Raw genomic sequence first — 14,226 nt, 5'->3', positions numbered from 1 at the left:
TGGCAACATGAAGGTGACTTGGATTTCACGGCACCTGTAACTTCAGCTCTGGCACATAGCCACAGAGCACCACGCGGCAGTCCAGAGTCACCAGGGGACCAGGGCAAGATCCGGTTTTGTACAGCCTTGGTACTGGTAGTCACACTTGAGGCCACAGCTGAGCAAGGGTCTTGGAGGGAAGGCCTGCATTGGTGTCTGAGGTTTGGATGCTGCAACACAACGCTGTGATCTAAAGTTCATGCTCGAAAACCATGCAACTGGGTCCTCAGACAATTGCCAGACCCGGGAGGTAGCTCAGCTGGCACAAGCGCAGTTGGCCTCGCTGGTCCTGATGGTCTAAGACCTGAGCTAGATACCCGCAGCCCATGTGGAGGAAGAGAACTCACTCTTAGAAGTGGGCCTCTAACCTCTATACACGCAGCATGGCACACGTCTCTCCCAGTCTCCCCCCACCAAATATAATAAAGTTTTTAAAAAAAAGGAAAAAAAAAGCCTGTCATGATTCTATCCACGCCTTAGGACCACATTTAGAGCAATCCTGGGTGCATGTGGCCCATGCGCTGTGGGCTGCATACGTCTGGTAGGCTGCATTGTGAAGGGATTGTCTTGGGGTGATAGGAAGACTGCAGGCACCTGGAACCCCCAGGACCAGAGGGTTTTAGGGAAGTGTAGTCCTTCAGAGAAGTCAGCGAGGACCAGGTTCCTAGCCTGCCTGAAGATAGCTCTGTGCAGAAACAAGGCACAGAGGAGTGGATGGTGTCTAAGCTGAAGCCAAAGGCATCTCTAGCTGCAGGTCATGGGACAGACAGTAGAACCCGTGTTATCTGGATGAGAAGTTGCAGGGGTGGGGTGAGCCACGAGACACCTCCCTGAGCTGCTCCACATGGTACAAACCAGAAGTAGGAGAGTGGTGAGGCTGGGGCAGAGATGAGCGTGTGTTGGGGATGAAGGCATCATGGAGGTGGAGGTGGGGACTCCTAGGGCAGGGAGTGTCTGCACAACTGCCCAACGTGTGGGAGGCACTAACCATCTGCAGCTGCACAAGACCCTCGTCTTATCTGGCGTTCTGGAGATGCAGACAAGCACACCACTGGTTGGGGGTTGAACCCCTCTTCCGGTCTCCTCCAGGATGCCGAAGGTCTCTCTCATCTTTGCAGAGTATTCAGGTGAGGCGACTGACAATTCTTCAAGGTTAAGCAGTCTGCAGGGCCAGCAGTAAAGTTTTAAAAATAAGATTTTATCAATTCTTTGAGAACTCCACACTCACCTCCCCTCACCCAGCGCCACTACCCGCCCGCCCCATGCTCACTTCCCTACCCACTCAACTTAGTGTTTCCTTCCCGTCAAGTGCAGTTTGTGCCGTCCACCCACTGCCCTTGGGAGTGCAGTCATGGCTTTAAAGAAAACGGACCCCCTCTCCTGGCAGCTATCAGAGGCCAAAGCGCCCCGTGCATGCTGGGACTTTGTCTGGCTTGAGACTGTATAGTCTCGTGTATGCTGTCACAACTGCCACTGAGTTCTGTGTAACTGCTCGCCCGCTGTCTGGAAATACCATGTCCTCGAAGCCACCCACCACTTCTGGGTCTTACACTCTTTCCCCTCTTGTACAACGACCCCTGATGCGTGTGTGCACGTGTGCTATGAACACTCCACTTCAGGACAGCCCTCTGCAGTTTCTTATTCCCTGCATGCTGCCCATGTGAGGGTTTTTCTTTTTAAGAAGTTGTTGGCCAGCAGGGTCCCCTTGGCCCCTAAGCATCATAGGCTACTGTTAATACTCTCGGTTACCCTGTGCACTTAATGGTAAAACCTTAATGCTTAGGGGCTGGAGAGACAGCTCTTCCAGAGGTCCTGAGTTCAATTACCAGCAACCACATGATGACTCACAACCATTTGTAATGAGATCTGGTGCCCTCTTCTGGCCTGCAAGTATACATGCAAGCAGAACATTGTATATGTAATAAATAAAGAAAAATCTTTTAAAAAAAAATAAAACCTTAATGCTTAAGACAGCACATACCTGAATCACATAATATGGAAAAATCAAACTGTACTCACCTGGAAGCTTCATCCCAACTGGCTAGCTTTCATAGTCTACTAGGGATGGTCCTGGAGGAGAAGAGTAATCACCCAGCCGTGAACCCTACCAGCTACAATAACTAGTAGTCTGCCAAGATCTACCCACTGCGCAACAGTGGTGAGAGTATCATGGGAGTAACCAACCATTTTCTGATTGGCTCTAAGGGCCAATCCATTAGATAGAATCCATGCCTGGCACTGCTAATGGGACCAAGAACTTGGATCTAGATAGGTCATAAGCCCCAGGGGAGAGAATCTAATATTGTTATTCTGCTGAATAGATATAGTACTAAAATGACTCCTAACGACCACTTTAGCCATAGACCACAACATCTCTAAACCCTCATCAGAGAAGCTGCTTTTGCAGTGTGTGTGTGTATGTGTGCATGGGCGCGCGTGTATGCATGTACATAGATACTCACAGAGGCCAGAAGAGAACACTAGATCTTCTGGAGCCGGAGTTATAGATGCTGCCTGATGAGGGTGCTAAGAACTGAACACTCAGGTTCCCTGAAGGAACAGTAAGTGTTCTTAACTGCTACGTCACCCTCCAGTCCTACCAGCAGTACAACTTTCAAAATAGTTGTTGACCAAGCAGTGTGGCTAGGTAGGGGTGGCAACAAAATGAAGATCAGGATAGACCAGGAAGTTGGATTAAATGAGACACTTAGCTGAACTTCAAATGCAATTGGAAGCAGAAAAACAAAACCAAAATTGGTGTGTTGGGGCAGGGGGCACTGGAGAGATGGATACTGGCTGCTCTCAGAGGACCTGGGTTTAATTCCCAGCATGCACATGGTGGCTCGCAACCACCTGTAGTCCCAGGGAATCCAACACTCTCTTCTGCCCTCTGAGGGTACTAGGCATATAGTGCATAGATATAAACAGAACCTTGGACAGTGTGTCTGGGCATTTCTAGATGGTTCCTCTGGAAAAATCATCGAACCTCTAGTTTACTGGGTGGCTGATTTCTGCTGCTAGATCTGCTTGGTCAGACATTTTAGGAAGGGGAAACGGAGGAGCATAGGGCAGAGCTTCCTGCCCATCTACCCTTCTCTCTCAGCTCAGTTTTCCCCAAACCCAGCCACTGCCAGAACTGCAGCCTGGACCAAAGGTACCCCTCTGTCCAGGGACAGCAGAAGCTGGGCCCAGCCTTGCATCTCACTACTCGGCTGTGTCAGTCTTCAGAACCCACCAGCGTGTGGCGGTTCTTAGCGGCTCTAAGGTGGCAGTGCGGACAGCTGAATCCAAACTGACTAGAAGGGAGGAAAAGCAGAGAAAAACTGACCAAGGTCACCCCAGAGCTCTGATCTCCATCTGCTCAGATGATAGGCCCAGGCAGGGTGAGAGCAGGTCCCTCACTGCTCTGAGGCAGGCTTCATCTGGGTGTCTATAATACATACAGAAGGGCAAGACCTCAGGGTACCTTTATGTCACAATTTAGTTCTGGCTCAAAGTGAGAGAGAGGAAAAAAAGAGCTCACACAGAATTTGAGTGCAAAAAATAAATATAAAATTTATTAAAACACCCACAATATTTTAAAGATGCCAGGAGTAATACAGTTCACAAACCCAGTTGTTTGTGTAAATTATAATAAAATACAAATCAAAAAAGGATACATACTTGCAATTTCTAGGCACCCTAAATTAAATTTACTGAAACACTGGGGGAGAAGGAAAGGGAAAGGAAGGCGGTAGCTCAGGAGACAAACCAATAAAGTGGAAGGAAAATATTAACAAAAAGGTAAAAATTATACAAAATAAAATTATCAGCATAAATTTACTGTACTAAGATATCTACAGTTTAATAATACACATCCTATTGCCTTGAGACATTGCAAAAACCTACCATTCATCCATCAACCCCAGATAAACTTCATTTCAAGTAGCCACAGTTTACAAAGTCAAGACGGAATATTCAAGTATGGTTGTTAAGTTCACCTCCATTGGAAGCCAGGTAACCAAACAGGAATTCAAAGAGATAAGAAATAAAACACATCCAAAAGCTACAAGGGTTCTAGATCAAGTCTAAAGCATTAGAATGCTGAGATAGCCGGTCCTTGCTTCTTTAAACACAAGAAAAGAAATGACACCACTCCTGTCTGTCTTCCCCCCTCAAAAGAAAACAAACAAACAAACAAACCTGCATCGGAATCAAGAAAATTTGGGATGTCCAGATGAGCCAATTAGTATCTGAAGTCCCCATATGAAGAGTGAGGGTTCCCCCTGAATGATGGGCAGTCAGAGCGAGGAGAGCATGAACGACACCCTACAGAAAGCATCCCTGATATCAGAACAGAAGCAAACGAGGAGCAGGCCAAACAGCTCACTGATCCTTAGGCACACAGTCCAGAGCCCGGCTTCTATGCCGCTTCCCTCTGCTCAGGTGAGAAGCCTATTGCTTTGCCCTCTCGGGCAGCGCTGCCAGGAAGGCAGTGCTTCGGTGAAGACGGGCGCAAGTGGAGCTGCGAGCCTGGGTTGGGTTATGCACTGCCAATGTGTTATTTTGGTCCAGGGTATGTGGTGAAGCTTGCCTGGTAGGGACAGCAGATAAAACCAGGTGTGGGAGTTTTCAAATGACAGCAACCGTGACAGAAAGCGCGATGAGATGGGCAAAATAGATTCACATTTTATTCAAAAGCAAAACTAAAGTATGAAAACAATCCAACCACACTCCTTCCCTTGGGCACTCTGCCATTTAACTGCTGAAGAATGAGCAGAGAGAGTGATCTCAGCTGTGTCAAGGTCAAGGAAGTCATTTAATGGACAACCTTCGGGTGTCATATACCCTCATGGAATCTAAGCTGTCACAATGTCCTGTTTTTGAGGTATTTTAAAAAAAATTGTGACAGTGAATGATATAAAAATGGAGCTTCCTGTCGAGTTCTTAAAATTTACATCAGCTTATATGGACACAGGAGAAGTTTAGCACCAACTAAAAGCAGCCGTGGTGGCATCAAGGGACAATAAAAGCACCTGCCTTTAGTCTCAGCACCAGGAGCTATCAGGGAGTGGCGAGAACCAAAGGCTTGCCCATCCTGTCCCCACTGGGGCCAGGTGAAGGCATTCCCCCTGGACCTCAGCCTGGCCCCTCTGGGGTTAGCACCCTGGGCCACAGGAGAATACCTGCCATACCAGAAGAGGCAGGGCCCTGACTCTCCTTCCTAAAAGCCACCACCCCCTTTCTAACATGGCCTGAGAAGATAGCACAAACCCATAGAGCCCACCCAGGCAGGCAGGCCACCGCCGTCCTTAGGAGGAGCAAGCTCCTTTCTCTGTGTGCCTAGCTTTGGCCACCAAGGGAAACAACAACAAAAAACCAAAACAAAAACAAAAAAAAGCAAAAACAAGCAAAACCAACAAAGCCAGAACACTGCTCCGAGCAGACACAGCGCAATAAACAGAGGTCTACAAAGACAGCACCCAAAGAGAAGGAAAGAAAAGCCAAGAGACGGAGCCCACCTTGTTTTTGGTTGGTTGTGGTTTCAAACGTTGATAGCACCTCAGGGAGACAGGATCAGGGACAGTCACATTGAAACACCATAGCACCATTTATTAGACTATTTCAATTCATAAAAATGCTTCCAATTCCAGAAAACACACTTCAGTAACAAAAGGAAGGAGATTGGTTGAGGCACATCAGGGTATGTCAGTGTTCCACCAGCTCGGCCTTGCTTTGACACCTCGAGGCAGTCAGGAACTCCTCGCTCTGTGACACGGGTGTTCAGCTACTGTCAACCGCCCTCACACATCCACTGCCATAGCTATGAAGCCACAGAGCGCTGCTACTCCTGTTCTTCCATCTAGCACCCAAATCCCTAGCCCTGCAAACCGCTGTTTCCCCAAGAGCAGGAGGCCCAGAGAAGGCAGAAGCCCTTCCCATGCACCAGGGCCACCTCAGTGAAGAGACAAAGCAGCACAGGGAGGGCTGGGGGTCAGGTGCGTAGGCTCTGCTAAAATCCAGACCCCAAACTGAACCCTCCAATCCGTGCGCCACCCTCAGCGGAGCTACTGACAGGTGGCTTCTCCAGCGAGCACCAGTTATTCTGTGAGAACCTGCTGCAAAGCGATTTTTATTACAAAGGAAAATCTCTTGGGATAGAACTTCCCAAGTCCTCTCGCACACAGCAGTCAGGGAGAACAGAACAAAGCAAAACAAAACAAAGGGGGAGGGGACACCAAACGCTGCATGTGGACTGTGGCCATGGACGGGCACACTGGGAGCGGACTTCAATGCCATCATCTCCCTTGCTATAATGGTACTCTTAAAACTCGCTCACGCTGTCAGGTTCTTGAGTTGCAATGGCTTTATTTTTTTCTTCTCATGATAAAAATGTCTTGTCAATCATCTTCAGGACTTAAAAAATGATAGTGCCAGTAAAAAATAAAAATTTTGATTTTTCTCTTTAAGAAGCCTTCAGCAGCAAGGGGTGGGGGATATAGAACTGTGCATAGTTACGTCTTAAATACACGTCTAAAGCATGCTCATTTCAACGACAGATTTGAGGTAGGTTATACATGTAGTGTGTGAAAGTCAGCATGGGCTCAAGCACAGCCACAGCACCGAGCCCTGAAACAGCGCTCGCCATGACCCGAAAGGCCGACACAGAACGCCTTTGCCTCACCTCACAGCAGCCTGTGTCCTGGCCTAGACCTTATGACAAGGCTGTGCAGGCTTGGGGGGTGGATGTCACATGCTTTTTAGCTTGTACTGGTTTCTCCATTCATCTAATGGCTTTGCTACCAAAGGGTGAGGAGGGTTGGAGCATACTGAATACACGTCAGAGAGATTCACACACTGCCGACATCAGAATCACCTGGACCACACTTGGGACCTTGCAAGCCAACAGCCAACCTGGGGCTTCCACGGGCCGTATACACGGTCACATTCTCCAAATGCTTTGTAAAATATCATATTTAAGATTATTTAAAATGAAGTTTTTCAAGGCACCCCCGCATCTACCTAAGCACGGAGTCAGATGAGACCTGCGTAAAAGCACTGATGCGATTTAAGCAAAATAGCATTTAAAGGACCCAACTTCCCTCAAAACTAGAAAATTAGCATGCGCCTTAGAGACTCTGACTTCTTTAGCTTGTCAAACAGAAGGTCAGAGGCTTTCCTATAAATCTGAATTCTGAATAATTCTAAATCCTGATAAGCTCTTGGGTATTTATTTCAAAAGCAATAATATTTCATTTTTCTGTCCTGTAAAATAATTGCAACTTTACAGAATATGGTAAAGGTGGATTGACAAAGCACGTTAAATACACAGCTGCTATTTACAGTTTCTCCCACAATTCCATGTTAAAATGTACTTTTTATTCTTTTCAAGTTGCTGTTTAAATCTAGGCAAAAGTGCTTAAAAAAATCTTTCACTATTTACAGTTAAAACCAGACCACAAAAATGCTCAGGACACCTTTTAGCACTCTCTGCCAGTGCTTCCGAAGGGCTACCGTCAACACCCAGCCGCTCGGCTCTCAGCTCTGGCACAAGGCACCGCGAAGCTAGGGGACTCGGACTTGCCTTCAGCATTGTCGTGGGACTGCTACGCTCCGTCTATGAAGACCACACCTGGCTAGAAGAAGTACTTGATAAATGCTGTCTCACGGATTGGTCACTACTCTGTGTGTGTCCTGATGAAGCCCCCCGCTCACCACACACGTCCACACGAGCAGCTGGGTAACATGGCTAACAGCATCGGAAAATGAACACACCATAAATTCTGACTCGCTGTAGACCGGCGCCGCTTCCGCCTGTCAGGCCCAACCTCTCTCGACAACATCACAGAAATTAAAGCACCAACACTCTCATTTCAAAGATCAAATGAATGCACCAGGATTTTAGAATGGGTGTGTTACATGGGAGGTGGAAGAGGAGGGAAGAGAGAAAGATCCAATGGAGAACTGGCCTCCTCAGAGGAGGAAAGCATTAGCAACCTGTTGAAAACGCCTGACCCTTGCACTTTAAATGAAGTGTAGGCCATGCCCTGCGAGGGCTGGGAGGACTGCACCATTGTCCCATGTGAAGATCCAGGAATAAGGACGATGAGTGACCTGCCATCACACTGGCTTGCTGAGCTCTGGCAGGATGCCACCTGCCCTGAGAGTCAGAAAAGTCCCAGCACAATACTACAGCACCAGGCTCAGCACCACACGGCACCGCACAGCACCACACAGCACCGCACCACACTGTACAGCACTACATGGCACCGCACCACACTGTACAGCACCACACAGCACCGCACAGCACTGCACAGCACCGCACCATACAGCACTGTACAGCACCGCACAGCACCACACCATACAGCACTGCACCACACAGCACTGTACAGCACCACACAGCACCACACAGCACTGCACAGCACCAGGCTCCAGCACCATACAGCACTGCACCACACAGCACTGTACAGCACCACACAGCACTGCACAGCACCGTACAGCACCAGGCTCCAGCACCATACAGCACTGCACCATACAGCACCGTACAGCACCGTACAGCACCGCACCACACAGCACCATACAGCACCACACAGCACCGCACCATACAGCACCGCACGACACTGCACAGCACCACACAGCGCCATACAGCACCATACAGCACGCTGGCTCTTCACAGCTTGGGTTCAACTTCTTGTTTTCAAAGATACAGTAGCCCTTTTTCAGTATTGACAAACTTTGGGGCGATTTTGTAAAGAAACTGCCACTAAGCCTCCTTCAGCCCGGTACTCACTGGCTTTACCAATGAGATGGGAAGGGCTCCTAGGAGCCTCCCGACTCCTGCTCCAGCGTGAGGTGCTGCCTAGCGAACCAGGACATCATATGACTTGATAAATAACGGACAGAGAGGATTCAGTGTGGAGACTAGCAAGCTTGAAGCTGTCTACTTCCAACCTGGTTTCTGGGGACATCAAACACCAGCATCTCCAGGCCGGGCCCCCAGATGTCTACAGCTTCTCCCATTCCACAGAGGGGAACGGGGTGGTCCCAAAGGCTCCCCGGCCTGTGGGAAGGAGGGATAGACCAGGGCTACATGCTAACCTTGGTTTGTGGGGGGCAGATAGCTGGGAGAACCTGCAGCTCCCAGGAGACTGGGCTCGCCCGGCAGGAAGCACTGATGGCCTTTCCTGCCCATCTGTAACCATTACTATTGTCGCTTTAAAAAAAAAAAAAAAACCCAATAAATATACATTTTAAATGGAATTTAAAACTACGCTCCTTTGTGAAAGGACACTATAAACTTTCTTTCCATTATTGTGATATACAAGGATAAAGTTTTAAAAACAAAGAGAAATTAAAAGCCCCTCAAAACAAGGGGAAAAATAAAAACAATGTGGAGATATAAATATTAAGATCATGAAAAAAAAAATCACCCGACAGCCGTAGTTTCTTCTTCAAAGTGCTGGGGAAGTAGGGGAGGGAGGGGCGGGTCAGTTCTGAGGTTTGGACCATAAATACATATATATGATAGGCATATCCATATATGTAGATATAGAGAGACTTCTGCACCCCCAACCCGCCCCCGGGCATGAGGGCAAAAGCACCACAGAGGCAGCTCGGGCCGGGCCCGACGCTGAGGTACGCTGGCTCCTGGCACCTAGATCCAGCGGCTGTAGGGGCCAGTGACCTTTGTGTAGGCGTAAGAGGACACGGTGACCGCTGAGTCTGTGGGCATGGCCAGCGCCTGCCGGGTGGGGACAGCCCCCTTCTTTTCTTTGTGCTGGGGCTCAGCCACCATAGCACCCCCCCATTTGCGCTTCTTCCCATAGAGCTTGGCCTCCTGCTGGCCCAGGCCGAGGCGCGCAGCCTCCTCTTGCCGCTGCCTTGCCCGCTCGGCCAGCTGCTTCATCTTGGCCTCCCAGAGCGCCAGCCCGTGGTTGGGCTGGTTGAGGTTCTTGTGCTGGTAGAAGACCAGCGAGATGCGGGTGGGGTGGCAGCGGTTGGGTTTCTTGAGTGGTGTGGTGGCATGAAGCTCTCGCCGGGCACACTCGATGAGGATGGAGCAGTGGGCAGGGGCCACAGCCACTCCGCCAATGTTCTCATCCAGGAAGTTGTGTTCACTGTCTGACCACAGCTCCTCCTCTTCCTCTTCCACTCCTGGCCCACTCTTCTCTTCCTTTACCCCCTTGCTTGGGGGCTCTTCAGCTGTCCCCTCCTCCAGGCTGAATGGATCCCATAGCTTCTCCTCCGACTTCAGGGCCCCAAATAGCTTCTCACTGGCGCCCAAGGGCATGCCAAAGGCCTGCCAGGCTTTGTCCAGCTGGCTGGCCCCGGGTGTGGGGATCCTTCCCTCCTCGACTTTCACAGGACTCCACATCTTGTCTTGGAACCCAGGACCACCTTTCAGGGCAGAGCTGAAATCCCCTGCTCCAACCCCCCACGGCTTCTCAGTCAGGCTGGAACCAGTCAAGGCCGAAGTGCTGTTCCCAAACTTGCAGGGGCTCCAGGGTTTGCCTCGAAGCCGTTCTCCAGGATGGGCCGACTGCTGGCCTTCGCCAGTGAACAGTCCCCACTGGCTGTCTGGGAAGTGTGAAGGGGGCAGACAGCTGGCCCCAAAAGAATTGAGCTTGTCTGGAACAATGGCGGGGCTTTCCCCAGAAGGGAACACTCCCCAGTTGCCTCCCACACTGTTAGTCCTCTTGGGGGACATGCTTGGGCCTCCTGAGTACTGTCCCCACAGATGACTGGGTCCCCCATTCTGAGATGCCTCGGGCAAGGGTGTTCTGCCCATCTTACCAGAGTCTCTGGGCACAGACTCAGCCTGGGTCAGAGGGTCTACTGGCTCTTGCTTGATGGATCTGTTGTAGCAACTGGAGCTCTGAGCAAAGGGAGAGGGATCCCTGGATGCTGGGTGGAGCTGGGGGACCTTGGGTAGCAGATATTCCTTGGGGCCTGGGTAAGCAGGCTGCTGGTGGTGAGGGGTGGGGTGGTGGGTATCTGTGGAAACAGCCTGGCCAGGCAGCTCGGCAAACTCAGCACCACCGTAGGCCGGGTTCAGGCTGTTGTGTAGAGCGTGGAGGTCTGGCTTCTTCTCAAAACTGCTCCCACTGCCCCCATGTCCCCAGGTACTGGGGCCTAGGAACTGGGAGGGGAAGACAGGGTTGCTAGATGGAAAGCCATAGTAGCCAAAGGAGGGAAGTGTATACTTGGAGTGGAAGCCGTTGACGGAGGCCAGGCCCGGCTGTGCATAGCGAGAGTGATAGGAATACACACTGCTCATGCTGTAGGGGTCGGAGGGCCGGCAGCTGCCTAGCACCGAGTAGCTCTCCACCACTGCATTGCCACTGTACTTGAAGGAGCTGAAGTGGTTTTGAGGCTCCACTTTGATGGAGGGCTTCAGGCTTTGCTGTGATAATCCGCCTTTCAGAGACATGCCTGGGGAAGGCAGAAGGCAAGGTAGAAATGGGGGCAGACACCACAGCCTGGCAAGGTCTAGGTGCAATGGACAGGGCTAGAACCACCTTCCTTGCCTGAGAGCTGTTCTCTCTGCAGAGCCAGGATGGATGAGGTGCTGAGGTGAGTTCAAGCCCAGCTGGGACTTGCTCCCTGGGAATCCCCCAAAAAACTTCAAGGTGAAGAGAGATAGCTTGTGGAGAGGCCATGTCCTCTCTGCCATCACTCTGTCTGACCCCAGAAAATGCCTTAGCTTCAACTGAAGCTCACTTTCCCAAGTGTGGGCTTAGGGTCACAGCGAGGACTCCTGTCAGGGAGGAGTGGGAGCTCAGACACTCACAGCCATTTCCTATCATGGACTCTGAAATAACGGCCTTCTCCTTACACACACTGGAGAAGCCAAACGCTGTGCCTGGTGCTTCATGAGACTCCTTTCTGATGGACAGAGTGAAACGCCTCAGGACCTCCCCTCCTAAGTGGCCAGTGTGACGTGAGGGGGAGGTGATACCCCTTGAGGACAGGGCCCACACCTGTGCTATAGTACCCCCTTGCTTACCTGGGTCAGTGGTGACGCCAGCCAACTCCAGAGCCTCCTGCTTGATCTTCTCTGGTGTGCTCAGCTTCTCCTTCTGCAGTTTTTTCTTCTCGGCTGCTGCCTTCCTGGCTTCTAGCTGCCGCTGGCGGCAAGACTTGGCAGGCTCAGGCAGACGCCGGACCTCTCTAGGGAATGCGGTGAGCACCTGGATGGCCCCGCTGCTCACCTTTGCATTCTGGTTCTCCTCACTACCAAACTCATCCGTGCTGGCCATCTTGTAGAGGGGTAGTACATGCAGTTGCTCATCCTCGGGGACCTGGCCCACACAGCGATTGTCTTCCTTGGTCAGGGTGCAGACCTGCCCCACAGGAAGAGATGGAACTGGAGTCCATGTTTGGAGAGAGGGGTCTGGGCTTACATCCATGTGACCTCCACAAAGTCCTACCACCAGCCATCCACCTTGTCCCATTGCATTCTCCTGACCACCAAGGTTCTAAAAACTAACAACACAGAGCCTGGGGGGCAGCTTTCAGAGGCTCAGTTACACATTACCTCTTATACCCCAGTGTGGTATACCCTCACCTGGGACGAGGGCACCTGCTCTGCCCGTAGTCCACTATTGTGGTACTGTGGCACACTAATGGGCAAAACCTTCTCCCTGAATCCTGAACGCTCAGCTCCTTTGCTTCTAAGGTAACCTTTCTTTTTATTAAAAATGACCTCAGAAAAAAATAACTGTAAGCCGGATGTGGTAGCACACGCCTTTCATCCCAACACCTGGGAGGTGATACCCCTTGAGGACAGGGCCCATACCTGCTCTGTGGCATGTATGCCCAACTACACATGCTTACACACACACACACACACACACACACACACACACACACACACACACACACACAGCACTGCTGTTCTAGGACTAGCTCTGTTTAGTCAAAGATGATGAGCTGTCCACTTGGTACTGCTCTTTCTGTTTTCACTGTGTTCTTTTATGTGCCAAACAGAAGCGCCGAACAGAAGCTTTAGACTGTCACCGTGCTGACTCCATGACTGCTCAGGTCCCACTTGGGTGTCACTCTCCCCAGCTTGGTTCTTCCCAGGGCACAAGTCAGTCTTCAGACTGCCTTCTAGGGACCCGACTTCTGCCTATATTCCAGCTGCAACTGGCCCTCAGTCTTGTGCCTTCCCCCTACTCTAATACCCCATGCGATAAACAACAGAGCAAAAGTCAAATACAACAGAAGGGAGGCACTGCGGGAGCCGCCTCTATCCCTAACACACCTAAGAAACCTTACGATTGTCACAACCACAATCATGATCAAAGGACATAGATGGGGTACCCTCAAAGATGAGACTAAAAGGGGCAAGAGAAAGCGGGCAAGACTTTCCGCCTCTTCAGTGTCTAAGTGTGTAAGAGGCACACCTCACTGAAGCAGATGGATACTAGAGACCGACAGGATTCGGTGTCGCAGAGCAAGTACTAAAACTTGTGACTGTCACTGTACACCGGGCCTCCAGCACAGAGCTGCAGGGCCTCCTCATGGCACATGGGTGGGAACTGTGTGCAATCAATCACCAAGTGGCCATCGGTGGGGGAACTCGTTAAATGGCGGGCATTAGAGCTACACATGAGGCATCAACACATTTAATAGCACTAGTTATGAAAAGCACGCCCTGGGACAGCAGGCAGACATGCTGTGGCCCCGTGTACGTGGCCGTGGTCACATACAGTGTCTGAAGGGATGGCCACCAAATGCTGACTGTGGCTATCTTTACAAGATTTCAGCAAGTTTTCTGTCTCTTTGTTTGGTTTTTTGAGACAGGGTTTCTCTGTGTGTAGTCCTGGCTGTCCTAGAACTAGCTCTGTAGACCAGGCTGGCCTCGAACTCACAGAGATCCGCCTGCCACTACCTCCCATGTGCTGGGATTAAGGGTGTGCTCCACCACGATCCAGCAACTTGGTTTTCTTTTAAATTATTATTATTTTTTATTTATAAGCGTGTCTGTGCCCATGTGAATATATGCCACAGGCGTCACAAAAGCCAGAAGAGGGCATCAGACTCCCTGGCGCTGGAGTTACAGGTTGCTGAGAAACAAATTGGGGGTATCTGAAAGGGTAGCAAGTTCTCTTAGCAGCTGAGCCACTTCTCCAAGTCCAACTCTGCAAGTTTTTATGAGGGGATGGGGCTCAGTACATAATGCTATTGCTGTGCAAACTGGAA

General features: G+C 50.5%; 1 protein-coding gene across 3 annotated transcripts in view; it reads right to left on the bottom strand.

The window, feature by feature from the left end:
- Nucleotides 1-3,611: 3,611 nt before the first annotated feature.
- The window catches only part of Tet3 (tet methylcytosine dioxygenase 3), a 100,959-nt gene continuing 90,344 nt past the window's right edge, over nucleotides 3,612-14,226 (bottom strand). For all 3 annotated transcript variants that reach the window (XM_057767677.1, XM_057767685.1, XM_057767694.1), the window contains 2 exons: nucleotides 12,026-12,362; nucleotides 3,612-11,451 (listed from right to left, as the gene is read on the bottom strand). In XM_057767677.1, the coding sequence (XP_057623660.1) occupies nucleotides 9,674-11,451; nucleotides 12,026-12,362 (2,115 nt within the window). In that variant the 3' untranslated portion in view covers nucleotides 3,612-9,673. The remainder of the gene's footprint in view (nucleotides 11,452-12,025; nucleotides 12,363-14,226) is intronic.

The sequence above is a fragment of the Chionomys nivalis genome, chromosome 1, assembly GCF_950005125.1.
Source record: "Chionomys nivalis chromosome 1, mChiNiv1.1, whole genome shotgun sequence".
NCBI classification, from domain to species: Eukaryota; Metazoa; Chordata; class Mammalia; order Rodentia; family Cricetidae; genus Chionomys; species Chionomys nivalis.
The sequence above is the reverse complement of the archived record's forward strand: the minus strand, read 5'-3'. Positions and strand labels throughout refer to the sequence as shown.